This window comes from Sinohyriopsis cumingii, chromosome 2, assembly GCF_028554795.1.
Source record: "Sinohyriopsis cumingii isolate HCF-2022 chromosome 2, ASM2855479v2, whole genome shotgun sequence".
In the NCBI taxonomy this organism is placed as follows: domain Eukaryota; kingdom Metazoa; phylum Mollusca; class Bivalvia; order Unionida; family Unionidae; genus Sinohyriopsis; species Sinohyriopsis cumingii.
The window spans coordinates 153,116,673-153,136,065 of record NC_142962.1 but is presented as its reverse complement, the minus strand read 5'-3'; the positions used below and the strand labels follow the sequence as shown (position 1 = coordinate 153,136,065).

Here is a 19,393-nt window from a genome sequence, read left to right as displayed (position 1 = left end):
GTTGTTAAAAGTTATTTCTATTGTACTGGAAATAACCATATTCATAAGTGCGTTTGCAACATTTTTATAAAATTATTAGTCCTTGATGACAGAGTGTTATCTTTCAAATTTGTTTAAGTGGTTTTTGAGAAGCTGTGTCATGGTTCTTCTATTTTCAGCAATTAATGGTCAACCAACATTATTTGTACAAAACCAAGACTTGATGCTAAAAACTATCTCTAGGAATTTGCATTCATTCTGTCAAGCATTTCTTGATATGAAGTTATATAAAGTAATCATATATTCAAAGACAGGCAATTCACTTATTTCTAAAAACAATTGTGCTGAAAATATCAAGAGAATGCAAAAAAATATGCATCACATTTTTTTGCTTTTTTCCTTCATAAATCTCTCATATTGTCAGAAATCTTCAGATTTAAAAAAAAAAATGAGGATGAATTTCCAGACTGAATTTAAATTTTCAGTTCTAGGATAGACCCTGTAAAGTATTTGTTAAAATTTGTAGTAACAAAGACATATTTGAGAGCACATCACAATAATTTGTACAGAACTAAAAGGTTAATCCTGGATATTGCCCATCAACTTTGCAAATTTCTGTCCAGTGGTTTCAGAGAGAGTTTTAAAGGTTTTTCATTTTGTAGAAGCAGTGGCAATATGGGATGGCTGATCATCATCATTTATACAGACCACAAAGGTCTCCATGCCAGAATGCTCTATGTGAATTCAGGTTCAAACTAATTCACTGGGTTTTGAGGAAACATGGTAAACAGCAATGTCGAGGTCAATACATAATGGACTATGCAAGCCAAAGAGAAGGCTGAAGCCTCACTTGGCATAATAACCAGTTGACCTGAAAATCATTTTGAAGTGTCACAACTTTTACAACTTGAACAAGAGAAATCAATGAAACACTGGTACCTTCTTATCACGAAAACCAATGTGTTTCTTCTTCTTTTTCTCTTCTCCTTCACTTTCTTCTTCTGACTCGGAGATCTTCTTGCCAGCATTGCTCTCGACTTCTGGGGCGGCTGCCTCCACATCCTTGTAGCGACCTGTTATTATGCCTATTCTATAAAGTAAGAATTAAAAATAAAGCCTGATGAAAAATGGTGCAAATGCCCAATATATTAAGCAATTACAAAACTGAGTTCATCCGAACTCCTGTGGGAAATAAACAATGTTCAAATAGGAGTTTGTTAAAAAAAGAGTTTTGGTGGTAACAAAATTTGCATGTTCACAGGACATAAATATTGTTTAGAAGTTAATAATCCAAACGAATAAATGTTGGTTTCACTGCTGACCATTTCAAACAGTTATGTCAGTCTGTGAGAATATACATTCTATTATCTGCGTTGATTCACTGGACTGAATTGGACAGAACTAGTCTTATTTTCGTTAGATCACTGCCCCTCTGTAAACTAAATAAATGAGACAAGATTGTCGTCTCAAACTCTGGACACTATTGACCCTGAGCTACTTCTTCTGGCAAATTCCAATATATCATCATGCCCTCCTCCCCTGCCCTCTTTTCAGTCTACAACCTTTCCCATTCTAGACCATAATCCATTATAGGTCTTATATATGCACCTGTCACAAATGCATGTATAATGTTTGGTTAAAAATGTCACAGTAGTTGCAATAGTTTGCCTATTGGGCCTCTGACCCCCTCCCAAATACCCCTGATGATGACCTCACTCAAAGATGACTCACATGAATAACCTTTGTACAAAGTTTTGTAAATTCCACCCTTTAGTTAAGGATGAAACTAAATGAGTTACAGATATATGGGCAAATGGAGGGACATAAATAGAAATGTATAGATTATCCTATTGCCTTTTGAAAGGCAAGGGTATAGAAAGACTAGTGTTTGAATGCTGTGTGTTAGTGTCAGTTGGCTGCCTGTGTGTTATCTGCATGATAATGTGAGTCTTGTTGTTTGAATCTTCCTGCATAAATTACTTTAATAAAAGATATGGGACACAACCACTACACATAAAAATACCAGACATATTAAGAGTCTGAAATCCTGCCATTGTACTTTAAAAACTGCCTTAAAAAGAAATCACCAATATTTAATAGCTGCTTTAAGTACCTTACCCCAAGTTATGGTATAAATAAACCTCCTTAAGCAAACATTTGTATTAGGAGGTAAATTTCACAGCATTATGCTGGGCTGTAGAAGCCTCAATGCATACACTTCTAGTCATTGTGCGGGGGGGTCAAGCTAAAATCTTGGTGTTTGGTCCCATGGGGGTGGGGAGGTCATTGGGCATAATTCAAGGAATGGACATCTTTAGTCAGTTATCTCATAATTACTGTTGCATGGTATTACAGAAGATGTCAGTCTATATCATTGAGATTAACTCAAATCCTGCCCCAAAGTAATTTTTAAATCCCAAACACTAATTTTATTATTATAATTTTGAATGTACCTGGAAGCAAATGTGTATCCTCGCAGCATTTGGTAGAAAGTATTTTTTTGCTGTAATTAATATTTTTTCTCATTTGATACCCTTTCCTTCTTTCATAAAACTATACTCCATTTAAACTGAACCTGGTCACATAACAAAATTTATCAAGGATACAAATCATAATAAAAACAAGGTCTATGTATTTTATTTGCATATTTACATCATAAGGTGTGGCTCAAAATCATTATCCTGCCTGTGTCCTGGAGGAAGTTGCACATGCCTGGTTTCAATTTCTAATGTGCAACCTTTTTTTACCTCACTTGTACTCACCATACTCTAGTCACGTTAATAGTGTCTCAAGGGTATCAATAGATCAAATTTGAAAGTGAGGCAGTTTTTATCATTAAGTTACAGGGACAAAGCAATTGTTTGCTGGGTGGTGGGAAAATTAGTTGTGTTATTGAAGCAGAAATGGAAGTTACCTACTGTGCCAGTGTTACAGATATGGTTTGATATCCTCATCTACAGATAGATCCCAATTGAAATTATCGGCTGCCATATCTGTGGTGAGCTTGCAGATTTACTTTTGATTTTATATGGTGTTTGGAAGTTGAAATAAATTAACTGAATCTCCAGACACTGTTATAAAACATACACACATAAACAGAATGTAAATCAGGCTTTCTGTTAGTATCTATATTTATAATTTATACACTGATTTTGCCTCAATGGGCCTTGTTCAAAATGGCAATTTTGTGGTCGCATGTAGGAAAAACTGCCAGGTTGCCCATCGTCCAGGTAAAATGGGCAGAAGATTGTCTGCTAGTGACCTTATCAGGCAGCATCTACTGGCCTCTCTGATGAAAAAGTTTGTCTTTGAGAAAAGATACAAGTTACATTCCTTTTCATTAGGGTCATCTAATATTTGAAGCTTGTCTGCAATGGCTGGCAATGTTTCAATTCATGTTCCACAAAGAACAGCCATATAGGGTTTCTTTTGAGTTCCTATTCATCATAGGTTTCTCACATAAGATGATGGTCTTTTGACTCTATTAATAATACTTTATTTTTACATATTCTATACTTAATTTGATATTTTTTGTCACTATAATTGATTTTATTTTAATGTATTTTTTATTAAAATAAAGACTCTGATCTGATTCTCATGCACTTTTTTTCAGGCGCAGTAAACCATGTAACACAAAACCAATAAGTTACATCCCCTGCAGCTTTCTTTATTATGAAATGGATGTAACATCAGCAGCAAGTTTTGTGCATTCTCCTTGACGTGATTTGCAAAATGATATGTTCTGTGCTCAGTAATACCTTGATGAAGGTGTAGGGTGTAGATATTCTCCAAATTATATGAATTTAAAAGCAGAATATATAGCATGGATTTACATCATAAAATATCTTAATTGTTCATTTTGTGCTCCATTAAGACAAACCAATGTATAGGTGCCTCCACCTGAACAGTCTTGGAAAGAGGAAGCAATGTGTATCATCATCAAAAAACCAAAGTTAATTTTATTATTTATGATGTCAAGCTTTTTATGCCAGGCTAATACGTCAATACTGGAGTTTTATTTCCCAGGCAAAATATTAACAAATGTAATGGTCAAAAGTTATATACCCAACTTGAGATATCACCACAAAAAAATATAAAATACCCAAACAAAACTTACCCATCAACAAGTGAAAAGAGTATTGTAAAGACCAAGAATGAATGATAGAACCAAGACCACTTGGATGCCTTCACTGTTTTGTGTCCAAACTTTGTATAGCCAATTAATCCATATTTTTTCATCCATCTTCGAGGCTGCTGATTAAGTATACAATTCACTTTTCCAACACTTAACAAAGTTTTCAAATTCTTTTCTGAACTACCAATGCAGTGGGTCCTGGTCCTTGCAGGGATGAGTTGCAGCAAAAATGTCCTCTCTTGAGTCTGTCTACACAAGATCGACAAGCCATTACTGCCAGGTCTTAATTTCAAATGCCTCCAAGGCAGCAGATGCCCAAAGCTATGCCACATTGTGTTTGATCTCAGGGTCAGCAGCTGAAAAACATAACTAAAGTTAAATAACTGAAAAAAGAAATCATAAATAGCCTAGCAATGCATTATATAAAACTGTATTAAGAGAACAGCCTGGTTAACTAGTCTGTTCCTATCTAGTTTTCAATTTTTTTTTACAAACAGACATGGCCACAATCAAATAACATTCTGTAAATAACCAAAACAAAAACAACCCAAATAAACTGAACACAATCATTTACATAGAAATTGTAAATTCCCTCACACAGAATACCATATAATCTCACCTGTAAGTACTACAAACAACACTGACCCTGATTTGCAATTGCATCATGAGATTGCAAATTTGGGTCAATGTTATTTGTTTCATTAGTTAATTCTAACAACCAGAAAATATTTAGATCTGCCAATGCATCAAATTATCACAAATATGGGTCTATGTTACTTGTTCCACCAGTCAATTTTAACAAACAGAAAATACCTAGATCTGCCAATGCATCAAATGATCACAAATATGGGTCTATCTTACTTGTTCCACCAGTCAATTTTAACAAACAGAAAATACTTAGATCTGCTAATGCATCAAATGATCACAAATATGGGTCTATGTTACTTGTTCCACCAGTCAATTTTAACAAACAGAAAATACCCAGACCCAGATCTGTCAATGCAACATCTGATCACAAATTTGGGTGTTATTTGTTCCACTAATTTTAACAAAATAGACCCAAATCTACCAGTGCATCATGATCACAAATTTGAGTCTATATTATTTGTTCCACTAATTAATCCTAACACAGAGAATAGACCCAGATCTGCCAGTGCATTATCTGATGGAAAATTTGGGTCTATGTTGTTTGTAGTTGGATCTAACTTACACATGCTGCTATACCGTATGCATCAGATTGTAATGTATTTTATTTACAAATTGTAAGTCAGTGCTTGCAGTCTGACAATAATGTGGACCCAAATTCAAAATTCTGTATAGTATTTAATACAGTCATAACCCCCAATCTCAAGGTTAAGGTCATAGCCATGGAAAATGTAAGCAGGATTATGTATAAATACTGGTAAATTAAGAGTATATCTGCTTCCAACAAAACTTTTTTCTTAAAGCATAATTATATATCAGAAATTGCAGGTCATAGTAGCAAAGACTATCCAAATGCCTGCTGTTAATCTACATGTTAGAAATCAACTGCCATACCAGAATGAACAAAATCTGTAATGTTTGGAGAGAAAATAATTTCAAATGCATACTTAGTAGCATGATCAGCTGAGCTGAAAATATTACTCAATCACTGGCATAAAATTTTCATTTTGACAATACTGACTGATGAGCATTTAAAATGCATGATATCAGTAAATGAAATCTAATTATAACATGGGTCATAGCTCTGCTCCAAGGTTAGTTAGGCAGTTATGGCTTCAAAATGTCCAGACACAAGTTGGTCAAGTTCATGATGAATACTATTCTTTGAAATGAACATAGTTATTATTACAAACTTTCAGCAGTGAATTTGCAAAAATGAGTATTTCTATTTAGGCTATAATGCTGCAATGTCTGTATTTTTGTTATGTTTAGAACTGTTTGAAGTCTACTCAATCCATAAATTCAGTTACAATCTATTACTGAATTTCCAAATATGCAAAATGGAATGTGGAAGCAAACGAAAATAAATATATCATGTAACTATGAAATTGCATAAAATTAGGTCTGGGAAACCTGATGAAAGCAGACTTATCATTGGAACCAAAATGAAATCATATCATCTGGTGACCTTGACCTAAGATATCTGCATGCTAGAATCAATAGGGAGGCTTTTCCATCAATGCAAAGGCTACCTATGATAAAAACTGTATCCCAGAAAATTGACTTACTGAGCACAAAAAAGACGCCTCAAATTACAAGATTAACTCAGGGCTTTTGAATCAATAGGTAACTGCCATGCCCAAGTGTAGTCTACCAATGAGGTTTGATGACAATTAGGCAAAGGAAATTTGACTTATTATACAAAAATGAAAATCACATTTTCAGCTCCAGTGACCATGATCTTGGAATATGCAGTGCCCAAACTGAATTTGCTTATGTCAATGGGCAAGCTACCTAAGGTTTTAATTAGAAAAACCACAAAAATATAACATTATGATCTGGAAATCACCTTGTCTATCCTTGTCTATAAATGGATGTAGAGATAAGCATTACTATTACTTGGGTCTTTGTGGTCAAAAATAAATAATTCATTCTATTTAATTTTCATCATGACAATAAATGAGCAACTATATTATTTAGTGGTAATACATAATTTAACTTCAAGGATATCAGCAGGTAAAGCTTGGAAAGTGATACAATGCAACCTCTTGATCTGGTAATGGGTAGATCTAGTGATAAAATGAAAAGTCTTCATTTCCAGTTTTGTAAATTAAAGGACAAAAAAAAATGCAAATGCAATTGTTCCTAATATTTACAACTTCATACTTAAAATATCTTTTCACATCCTTAATGAAAAAAATTAATATTCCAAACAATTATAAACTACATTTTTTTGACCCAGGTTCAAAATGCAAACAAGTTCTAAGAATATACAAAATATTATAATCACAGCATTTTGTTATTGCATTTTTGAATTCTTATACCATACAAGTCGGTAGGTGTACAGACCATTTTTTTAGCTATATCCAACTGTACATATTTTGCAACAATTGTTTATGCAAAACTATTTTTTCAATATTCCTTATGTTTTCCTTAAAGATGGAAATGTACTAATGATTGGAAATGAGTCCTCTCCAAGTAAGTCCTTCCAAAAGTTCCAATTTCTGATAGAATGTGGACTAAAACTCAACAGAAAATAATTTCATTCAGGCATATGGCATTTTCCTTATCTGAGGTTTAAAAAAATAGTAAATATGCCTTTGTTAGTTATAGAAAGTACTTATGGCAGGATTTAAGGAGTACTGGGTTTGGAGCTTTGATAGTGGGTTAAGGGATCTTAGTTATGGAGAAATCTTACTTTAATAACCAACCATGTCAAACAAAAGGTGGGTTTTTATTATATGAGATTAAATAAAAGAATGTAATAGTAATAAATATAATGCCATAAAAGTTTACATCATTTTCAGGAAAACTTTGCTAGTTTATGTAAATGATTGTGGTTTGGTGGAAGAAAGATGTTTCTTGCAGATTTCTTCATGATGGACAAATTTGCCTTCTCTCAGTGCCTTTGTAAAGTACAATTGATTTCTTTCTTTAATTTAGCTCATAAATTAGTGTAGTTAAGTTCATTTCCTGGTTGACATATCATTTAACAGTCTGCAATTCCTTCAAATATTAACAAGACTGGCTTTTTGTTACATAGTATCGCACCTTAGCTAAGTGTTGATCATTGCACCCTTTATAATAATTCTGAATAAAACTGCTTAACCTTTACTCATGCAAACTCAACATCATTCTTTTGATCATTCCAAAGAAACAGAGATGTAGTATCACTGAGTTTTTGTCATCTAACATTATGATAATATAAACATGTGTTCAAATAATTCCATCATTTCATGTCAAAACTCTGCTTCCTTACTTATCTGCACAAAATGTCATTATGAAAATCTCAAGTAATAGAGCAAAACGAAATGCATGTGCTGATCTCAATAACAAATAAAAGCCTCAAGAATTCAAAAATGATTCACTATTGCAAATCATACAGTCTAATGGATAAAATGCATCAATATTTACAGCTTAACACAAAAAGCATACACAGTCTAATGGAACTGATGAAATGCATAAATATTTACAACTTAACACACACAAAAATCAAGAATACAATTTTTGTCAAGCTTTATAAATAAAGGATGAGTTATCAACACAATCTTTTGTTTAAAACAAATGTTTAGTATGGCTTTTCTTTTAAATCATTTATATCATTTTCGTACTGAATGAGGTAATGCAGTAAAAGCCAATGCTGATTCATTGATCTCGTTCACAATCCCTCCACCACCAATTTTTTAAAACTATTTACCTCAGTTGAAAAAAAGTTCATTATCATAACCTTTGCCGAGTAAAATTTTATTTTCAAGAAACACCAAGGAAAATGTCTCATCTAACCAAACAGCTATCTTCTAATGTGATTAAATCCATGAAGAGATGAAACCTCAATTGTGCTCTTTATAAAACTTTCCTCAAAGTATGTACTTGGCACATGTGAATGGGTGAAACTGAAAAAGAAACGTTCTTAACTGTCTGACTCCACACTGTTTTAACATAACTAATTCCACATCCTGTTCAAACAAATAGCATGTGACTTTATTTAATGAAATAAATAATTGATACATGTAATGCAAATGACGGACTTGGTGGGGGAAAGTGAAGTGATAGTTTGTAAAATGCAAACAACTGAAATCAAAGTCAGCATTTGATAAGGAAATCCGACATTGATCTTTGAAGCATACCATCTGTGTCATCTGATTGGATATTATGCTTGGGTAGAACTACTGTCATTTTAAATTACCACATGGATCAAGGGAATTGTTCTTAAATTATGCACACATTTTATGGTAATGTAATGATATTCAGTTTACACTGTACAGGCACAAAAGATCTTGGTTACGATTTTGGTTGAAGTTTTCTCATTTGCTTATATTTATAAAATCGAATGACGAATTTCGTTCATATTATGGATGGATCATTATAAAACTAAGACAATTCATTCTTAAGTATGCCTGCTCAATCGTTTTGATCAAGGTCAAAAGTTGTATAACAACATGCTGGCCCTGGCCGTCTGTTTATTATAGTCAGCCATCAAATGGCATAATGCATATAAACATACATATATGGCTGAAATATAAATGCGTAAAGGAAATTATTTGCCGACACAAACCAGTGTCCCTGCGTGTTAAAATTTAACCATCATAATGGTCCTTAGAGGATGAGGTGACCCTACCCCCAAATTCTGGATTTGTTCGAGCCTCTATGCTACTATTTACAAGAATGGCGAAGCAACCGGATGTAGAGATTATAATATTAATATGCTTCCTGCTTCAAGAAAACTGTAATTGTTCAATTTGTCATAGTCACAGTGACAAGATAACGAGTACGTCAGCTACAGTATATTGAAATTTTCATGGTGCAAAATGCAAAGATCTGGAACCAATTTGTCCAGATGAAAATTGGGTTTTAAGCTCTTAAATTCCAATGCATCTGAGACATACAAAGAAAACAAACGCTTTTGAAACATATACTGTAACTTACGAATCAATAAATGTCTTAAATGCACATTTTAATGTTATTTTGATACATTTATGTCAACATCCCATCGTAAAGAGAAAAGATAGAGATAATCCGATTGTAAATGCAATTTCTCGTATTTTCTCGTTAAAGATGAGAAGAAAAATACAAACCAATCAGAATTCAGCTTTCAGTGATATTTCCCGCCATTACTAATTGGCGGGAGTTGGTCACCATTTTACCAAGGTCAGCAGAAATAGAGAAGTTGGTGTTCGTGTTATCTGTTTTCATCACACCTGATATCGCTGTTCTTGATCACTTTGGTTAAATTTCAGAACCTAAATATAATTTTTAATTATTTTGACGAATTTATTTTACAACAATGTTCGAGGCGAGGTTAGTACAGGGTGCACTTTGGAAGAAAGTAATCGATGCCATAAAAGACTTGTTAACAGAGGCAAAATGGGACTGCAACTCAACGGGGATAACGTTACAAGCAATGGACAGCTCACATGTCAGCTTAGTTTCCCTTAACCTCAGAGCCGAAGGATTTGATACCTTCAGATGTGACAGAAATCTATCAATGGGAATCAATCTTAGCAGGTAAACTGGATAGTACTCTTAACACCCCATCCACCCCACCGACGATTCCCGCCATATTTGTGGTATCGTTAAGCAGCTTCATTTGCGGCTGGTAATGGGGTATTATTATAGGGGACTAAAAGTCTTCACTAAATTTCTCCATAATGATAAGTAAATAGCACTGACGTTTGTCAATCTTTTACAGAAAAGTTGAAGACCTGGATTGGGTTTAAAAACGGTCCAATGCAATCATTTCATATTTATATTGTGTTACTAGTGTATTTAAACGTTAAGTTATATTTTGTCAAATATTAGTATATCTTGATTTGTAACTTTATTTGTAGTATTAAAAATATAATTGTGTTGCTGGTGTATTTAAACATTGTTTTATTGTCATGTTGAGTTCTGTTTATTCAAATATTATTCTATCTTCATCTGTAATCTTCATTGTTTTACTTGTCTTGTGACGATATAGTTGTCAAATATGGTTTAATCCCAGTAGGATCTATGTGATCCGATTTCACTATTTACTACCTTTTTATTGTTGGATGATGACATCAATTTTATGTGTATGCATATTGTATCAACTTCGGTTTTAACCAAATGTTTTAAGATTCTGGAACAATTTGGCCCTTGACATACTCAGTCCATTATTTATATAATAACAGAGGTAATGTTCCTTTGTTTATCAGTGGTCATTTACTTTTCAAAATAAGTATAGAAGGAAAAAAAAAGTTTAAGCTAGCACGCATCTAGTCTGTGTGAGATGTCGACCCTGATATTTTCGTTTTGAATGGTGCATTTTAGAATGCCTTTTTAAAAAAATTCAGATTCTTGCACAAACATAATCATCAGTTATCAAGTTCCATGGCTTGTATTTCAGTTGCTATGTAAGTGAGGAAATGCCAAACTCAAAGTGGTTTTTTTTTATGAAGAGTACACGAGGATTGAAGATGTTTAGATACCTTTGTTTCTTTCAAGATTCTTGTCCTTCTAACTTGAATGGCCCACAAGAGCTTGAGCAGCTATATAGTCGTTGCTTTTAGTTTTCTGCTGTGGCCCTCAGCTTCAAGAAAAACATTTTTCAGTGGCCCATGGTGTCAAAAAAGGTTGGACAGCACTGTTCTAACTGGTTTTGGTATTCATTTTCAATCACATTCCAGCCAGCAGAAATGTAGGCCAATGGAGCTTTAAAACTGTCATAATTGTAAACAATTGAGCAAGGGGTTGTTGTACCCGACTACAATTTAATATGTGCTTTGGTACAGAAGTGTTTTGAATCACTGGATTCAGGAAGGGGATGCTCATTGGACAAAAATCTTTAATGCAAAGAAAGGATTATTCATGAGCATGAAAGATAAGCAAGCTGCAACATTCCAATCTGAATTTTTCCTGAATGACTTTACATTCCACTTTCTTGAGAAAATTACCCTTAAAATACAGACATAACGGCATACTAACAAAAACTACCGAAAAAGTATCTTCACAGCAAAATCCGCGTAATTGGTTCATCCATGTTTTATTTGGATCCTGGTTTTATTCTATAGTGATGTTAGTCAGGGAACCAGACTAACTTTACCGCAGCACCCCAGATGCTTTAAACTTTTTAAAAATGGCATCAAGAAAGTGATGCCTGTTTAAGACGACGGGGAAAATAAACTTTTATAAGTGTTGATAATTGACACAGAAGAATAAAAAGGACTATTCAGATTCTTGTGAATAAAAGCTGGAAAGGACACGGTTACATTTATTGGACATCACATGAGAATTCAAGTATGACTCGTGGCTAGAGATATGCTTGCCGTCATGTGAACTGGAAAGGAATTTTCAAGAATTATGTCAATTTGAGAGATGGTAACAAGCCATTGAGCTGCATAGGGTTTGGAACTGGAGTTTGTGTAACTGTACTAGAGGTAAATAAAGACTGCTCGTACTTTACAAACATTTCAGTTGAACATAATGCTTATCATGGTTGTGTCGAACTTCTGAACTAAACCCTCATTTCATCTGAATCAACACAGACGAAAGTGCATCCATTTTTAAAAGGAGGGGGTTTTCATATTGTAATCACTTCATGGGTAATTTTGGTGTATCCTGACCACTGGTCATTTACCTGAGATTGACAGCTACATTACCGAAGCAGACTACTATGCGCCTAAGTATGATATAGACAGCAGTCTATTAAATAAAGGTTTAAAAACCATATGGGAAATGGCTGGAGCAACAAGTTTACAGAATTTAGTTGCTCACTTTTCGTTGTTCAAAAAGCGTACAATTTGAGTTCTTACTGAAACTGTTATATTATGACTACATAAGCAAGGGTAAAGCCAACCATGTTGTGGCTTATTTTGACCTCTGATATGTGCAGCTCCAACCACTGTAAATGGACTGTATATATATATAGAAGTTTCATCTTTAAAATACAAAGATTTTGTTTATCTTTACAGATTTAAAAGCTTTTAACATTGTTTTATGCTTAATATTTCAGGCATTTTTTTATATTTTTCTTTTTAAATTTCAGACAGAAAGCAATGTTACATAAGATTTTTGTGGGGAGAATTGACATTTTGTTTTTTATTTCATATTTATTTTTCTTTTTTGCATACTAATTTTGTCGATCATAAAATTAGTGAAATTTTTATTATTTTTTAGGAAGTGTTATTTTATTATGATGCCCAACTAGGCTGCTTAATAAAAGATACTGTGAATGCCAATTCTAAACTCTTGCACAAGAGAGATTGCCAAGGAGATTTTGTATTAATTTGCATAACACATTTGCACAAATAAAATTAAAAAAAAAAACAAGTAATTTGCATATCTTTGTGGTAAACAGCTGGACGTACATCTGTGGTTGGAATTAACCTACTGGTTGGAATATGACCTTATTACCCCTTAGTTTCATTACAACAGTCCACTGATAAGATTGCAAACTTGTGGTTTATTTGTCTATGTCCTTGTAATAATTTTGGGCAAAAGTAAATATTTGCTTCACTGCTTTTTTTCTTCTGTATTTTCACAAATACGAGTCGAGTCAAGACACTACTTTGACCTTTAACAATGTTTTCATGAATTACACAACATTGCATTATCTGACCTACATAATTGCATTTTAAAGTTAAATAACGTAATACTTAGTCTTTGTTTGCAATGAATTGTATATTTTTCTTGTTTTATAGTCCAGAATCATCCATGACTTCACTAGAGTCATTTCTGATAAATATTTGGCATTCGTTTGATTGTGCTTTAAATTATAATCCACGTGTGCATACCCATTCCTGTCACTTAAAAGTAATTGAGAACCAAAAGGCTGGATGCTACATGTTTTCTGTCTGAAGTACAAAAAAAATGACAATTCTCTAACACGTGGTTGCACAGGTTAACAGATGTTTAAAGACTTAGCTCTGTGCTACTTTAATGTAATGTGGCTGACATTTCTTTGTATGTTGTACATTTGGAAATTGTACATCTAAGCACACTGCTTACTAAAATGACTGCTCCCTTGTGCTAAACAAAAATCCGCCTGAATTAGTCCAAACTATACATAGCAGCTTTTAAAGTTGGGAAAATGAATTTTGCCAGACTAGACAATACCTGCTTTTGAAAGTGCAATGAACAAATTACCAAATGTATAAAAAATATTATGGGCTTTTTTTTTATACAATATTCCTCTGAAGTTCACGGAGTGAAAATGACCAAGTGGTGCTAGCACTCTTTTGAAAGGTGTGCATCTGGAGTATGGTCCAGCTGTGTACTCTGTAAACCATATTACACCCATCAGTTGCATACCAAAATAAAGGAAAGCCAGGGAAATTATTTTTCTTTAAAATTCTAACCCTATTCTTTATGCAATGGAGAATACTTGCCACTGCAGCAAAGTAAATTGGATATGCGCATATAAAATGTTCCGGACAACTGATTATTCTTGTGGAGAATCCCATTTATAAACAAGGTTAAGCATTTAAAGTTAAATTACAATAAACGTCTGGTTTACTGTGCATCATTTACATCTATGTTGGTTATGCTAAAATCACTTCCACAACCTGCTGTTGTAAAAAAAAAAATTGTCATAGATATTCAAAAAAAAAGTTTATCTGCCCTGCATTAGTTCATGTTTACGGGCGCAGCTTGAGCATGTTTTCTGCGCATTTGTGGATCAATCTGTGAATGTTAATACCTGCTATTTTTTTTCATTTTCAGTATGTCAAAAATCCTGAAGTGTGCAGGAAATGATGATGTTATCACCATTAAAACTGCAGATGATGCTGACACTGTGACGTTTGTTTTTGAATCTCCAAGTACGTACCCAATACTGTAAAGGCATGTTTGGCTGATTAATTCACAAAAGTTGCTTTTTAATTTCAAATACAATATCATATTAGCCAATTGAACCTTTTCATTGGTTAAATGTCAGGACTTTTGATGCATTGTCATGCAAAGAACGTAGATATTTCTACAAGTGTAGAATTGCCAGGGGAAAAAAGTCTCCCTAAATTGCCTTTCAGTTCAAAGCGTCTGTTTCCACTAGTTTAAATTTTGAAATGCAAATGGGCAATTTTTCTAGAGACAAGAAATTTTCATACTCAACAATTAATGCTAATGTTCTCCAATCAGTATGATGATAAAAGCTTTACAATACCATTGACCTGGGCACTTTTTAGCTTAATCTGACCAAACAAAAAATGTCGTGTTCATCCATGAAGAAGTGTTCCAGATTGTTGACGGTAAACTTTTCACATCTGAATGAAATCTGATTAACAGAAGAATCTAGTACAGTTAAGAAATTGTTTGCTTATGAAACACTTTTTCCTCCTTTAATATCTAGTTGCATCTGTACATAGTAACAAAATGGCTTTCCAACCAAAATGTGATCCTTAGTATGCCAAGTTTTACTTGTTGAAGACAAGTGGTCTTCAAGGGACAAGTATTAGTGTCAAAAATTCCAGTCTTCTGCCATTCTTCATAGGACAGCCACTTTATCACTGGCCTATACTTCATGTTGTAGCGACTTCAGTCTACAATTATGCAACCGGGACTGTTGCAACTTGATTTAAAGTTATTCTTTTTGGGTCCTGTGCTTCTTAAAATGCTGGTTAGATTTCAGTTTGTTTGGCTGGTAAACATTTGACTTTAAAGATATTTCTTACTTTACTGGTTCTATCATTATATTCAATAATGACACTGACCTATTTTAATTTTTAGAATTTGTTGGACATTTGTTTGAGTGGCATTCTATGGCCATCTATTTTTTTCCCTTTCAGATAATGAGAAGGTATCAGACTATGAAATCAGATTGCTGGATTTAGACACTGAACATCTTGGGATCCCAGTAAGTATAGCATTGTAATGTCAGTTTGCCATATTGTTTCTTGTGACTTGGAATATCATGTCTGCCACTGTTGTACATACGATTTCTTTGAGTGTATTGCTATATATTTTTAATTTGTATTATGTTGTGCCCTCTATCTTTTGAATAATTTAATCTCTTTCTCTCACTTCTCCTCCCCCCTCTCTTCCCCTTTCTCTCCCTCCCCTCCTCCACAAGTAGCAAGTAGGTGGGAATATTCAGACCGATTATTGTTGTAGTTAAAAGATTTTAATTAACGTTGAGATTAATTTTATAAATTTAAGATTATGCCTTCTTTTTTCTTTTTTTTCACAGGAAACTGAATACAGTTGTGTTGTTAAGCTTCCTGCCGGGGAATTTCAAAGGATTTGCAGAGATTTGAGTCAGATTGGAGAGAGTGTTGTTATAACCTGTACGAAAGAAGGGGTTCAGTTTTCTGCCAGTGGAGATCTTGGCACAGGTACAAAAGAACTTGATATTAACTTTAAGCTAATATTTTGATAGTTTTACTATGACGGTTTAGTGGCGGACCTGAAAATTAAATAATAAAATGCCAACTTGGCATCACCAGTTTTGAGCCTTTACTTGGATCTTCCTCCATTCTCTTCAGCCAACCTAGACAACATTGGATGTTTAGGCACCTGGTTTTAATTTGATGATAACCTTTCTCATAACAACAAAACATGGTACACCCATCAATGTAATTTCATATCTGCATCAAAATTTATCAAACTTTGAGTACGGGTTGTAATTACGTAAAGACAAAACTTCTTAATATACATGTATGTTTAATGTTTATGGCAGCTTTTTATAGCAGACTGGTTTCTGTATTAATGAAAGCAAATAAAAGAAACAACCTTGCTAAATGAATTCACAATAACTGCAAAATTTAATCCGAAACTATCAATGAAAACTAGTAATGCCAATGAATAATTTAAAGGGGGGGCTAATACCCTCATTTTAAAATCCAATTAAATATGTTCAGTTACAAATAATAATTTAACTAAATGTAATCTACAGTAAAAGGAAAAAATCTGGCTAAGTAATATTATGAAACTCCAATTTTCACTTACAAAGTGGAAGGTGGAATTGCAGAAAAATATTGTTCTTGTATTCATTTTTGGATTGGATGTCAACTACTAGAAATGACTTTGAACCTAAATAGTAATGAAAAATTGCCCGCCATGAAGAACAAATGATTATAGATTGGGCATCTGCAGGTCCATTACGATTAAACATAATGCATACAGGTTTTCTTGTACCAGACACCAGAAAAGAGGCATTCTGATGTCAAGCAGGTTTTGAAAGTTGACATTTTATATTATAATTCTGTGAAGTAATACAAGAAGCTTGTTGCTATTTTGTAAATGTTTAACAGTAATATTATTTCATCAGCATCTTAATTTCTGGCATGTAAATATGGAAAAACAATATTTTTAAAGGGACTGTGTTGAATGCCCACTTTGATTTGGATTTCTGATGTAGATTTAAAATATTTTCCTCTCTGCTGTGTCTGCAATGTGGCAGTTTATAGTGATGTTTAACACTGGGGCAAATAATTAATGCATATCAGTCCTGACACTGACCTCATAACTGTTAGTACCATTTTTATGTGTCTTTGGTACGATTCGGCCACAGCTCAAACCTGAACCTGAGGTGGATGCTCTATCCATTCCTTGAAAATGGATTCAATTGACAGTCCATACCTGGATTACATTGAAAGTTTTTGCCAATTAGGTACATACTATTGGGTTGACGAGTCTGATCCTGATGGATCGGAGATTGGAAACTTGATAATTTTAAAAATTTGTTTTCTAAACCAAGACTCGCGTAAAAATCTAGCACGATCTGGAAATTGTTATCATGGAAACTACCATTTTCACTAGCCAAGGTTCTGGTAACCCTATCTATACCTTGGCAGATCAAACAGCTATATCAGTGCTTTGTCCTAGTGACATCTATGGATTTCATGTGTTGCCTCCCTTAGTATGTAATGCCAACTAATCAAAAGGGCATTACATTGTTTAAAATTGAAAGTTTATACAGATACAAGACCTGCACTGGTAAATTGCTTATTTATTTAGTCCATTCAAGTTGTGTACTCTCATCTCAATCACTTGGGAACAGTGTTCAAATGTGAACAACTTAATTTTGATTGGATGTGTTGGCTTGCCGCCACATCCAGTGATATTTCATAGACAAGAAGTACAGAAATAACTGTTAGATATGCATGGTGTAGATGGGGTTATCAAAACCATGGCTAGCGAAGATGGGGAACTGCTTACAAGGGCATGTTGTACAAACAAATCACACTTGAGATTTGTGAAAAAATTGGCCCGTGTCCATGCCCTGATGGGTAAGGTATGGTAATTGATATTTGGAAAATATATTTTTACTTTTAAATTGGCATCCTAGTCTTTATGAGATGCCGTTTATCACATCCAATTTATTCCAGTGCATGACAGATACTCTCTGTTACAGGTAATATAAAGTTGGCACAGAATGCAAGTGCAGACAAGGAAGAAGAGGCTGTGATAATTGAAATGAATCAGGCTGTCACCTTGACCTTTGCCCTGCGATACCTTAATTTTTTCACCAAGGCCACACCCATATCCAACCAGGTTACCTTGTCAATGTCACAAGATGTTCCACTTGGTAAGTCTGCTTGTTTTGGTTCAAACTTCTTTCAATGCCAGGTGTCCATATTTTTAAATGTAATCACTGTTTTCAAAAAATCAGTATTTACTGCATTTGTATTAAAGTGACCCTGTGAGACTTGTTTGTCTATATTGTACAAGTTGTGAAGCTAATTGTCCGATCAGGGATAAATCTTTTGAATAAACATGGAAATTGATCCTTTTCCAGAAACATACTTTTTTTAAATGAACTACATTTATTTTGAAAATGACTTTTCCCATTTAAAAGATTCATAGGTCAAGCAGAAAAAGGATGGGCCAAGCAACTCTCGCATTCTAGTAACCAATAATATTGTCATATCTGAACTGGCTATACATTAAATACTATGCTGTTTTAGTTTGTAGTGACTTTGTGTTTTGCTCATTTTGCAGTTGTGGAATATAAAGTGGCAGAAATGGGCTATTTGAGATACTACCTGGCACCAAAGATGGAAGACCAAGATGATTAATGAGGAAGAGGACAATGCAACTGGTGTTACTCGTTTTTATCGTGGATACTTAACATTAATGTTGTCTTAGCTCACAGTGTCTTTTAAATTGCAAGATGGATGGGTTGACTAGAACCATTCTAAATTCTGCAGGTCTGTTGTGTTCAACAAATTGGTTTGGTCACTATACCCAAACGTGCACATTTTGAAAGTGATGACAATTCAAAGGAAAAGTGCATTTAAAAAATTCTCATTGAAAGACATTCAGTTTGAACAAGTGTCATCAAAGAATAGCACATTGATATTTTCATAGAGAAAAGGAAGCAGTAGAAATATTGGAGGTGGTCTCGATTACAAAAGTGTTTGAATGAAATGGCATATTTAATTCACATTCGTCACGTCATTTTATTCATAGCTCGAAATAAAGTATATATTTTCGATCTCTTCGCTTGTTTTGAGGTGCGTTTATTTAAACTTGCTGGAAAAGTTGTTTTCTGCATCAGAATATCAATGCCACATATGAAACGCTTCGTTAATTATTACTTGTTAATATTGGTAACATACTGATGACATTTTATGCCTATTTATGTTGTTGTTCTAGGGTTTAATGTCATTTTTCAGCACAAGATAGGCTATACATGGCGGCCAGTATAACTGGTAGAGGAAGAACCCTGGAAAACCC

General features: G+C 33.9%; 2 protein-coding genes across 4 annotated transcripts in view; one reads left to right on the top strand and one right to left on the bottom strand.

Annotated features, from left to right (window-relative positions):
• The window catches only part of LOC149806125 (calcium uptake protein 1, mitochondrial-like), a 71,690-nt gene extending 61,915 nt beyond the window's left edge, over positions 1-9,775 (bottom strand). For 2 of the 3 annotated variants that reach the window (XM_089951012.1, XM_089951014.1), the window contains exons 1-3: positions 9,686-9,775; positions 4,097-4,470; positions 919-1,069 (exon numbers count right to left, since the gene is read on the bottom strand). In XM_089951012.1, the coding sequence (XP_089807138.1) occupies positions 919-1,069; positions 4,097-4,446 (501 nt within the window). In that variant the 5' untranslated portion in view covers positions 4,447-4,470; positions 9,686-9,775. The remainder of the gene's footprint in view (positions 1-918; positions 1,070-4,096; positions 4,471-9,685) is intronic. The other variant, XM_089951013.1, reaches the window with a different exon arrangement.
• An 89-nt stretch (positions 9,776-9,864) lies between these two features.
• On the top strand, positions 9,865-19,157 carry LOC149806124 (DNA sliding clamp PCNA-like). Its single transcript, XM_089951011.1, has 6 exons — positions 9,865-10,264; positions 14,441-14,538; positions 15,502-15,569; positions 15,903-16,047; positions 18,069-18,242; positions 18,656-19,157. Exons 1-6 carry the CDS (start codon positions 10,044-10,046, stop codon positions 18,730-18,732), a joined length of 783 nt encoding a protein of 260 aa, XP_089807137.1. The 5' UTR covers positions 9,865-10,043; the 3' UTR covers positions 18,733-19,157.
• The last annotated feature ends 236 nt before the right edge of the window (positions 19,158-19,393 follow it).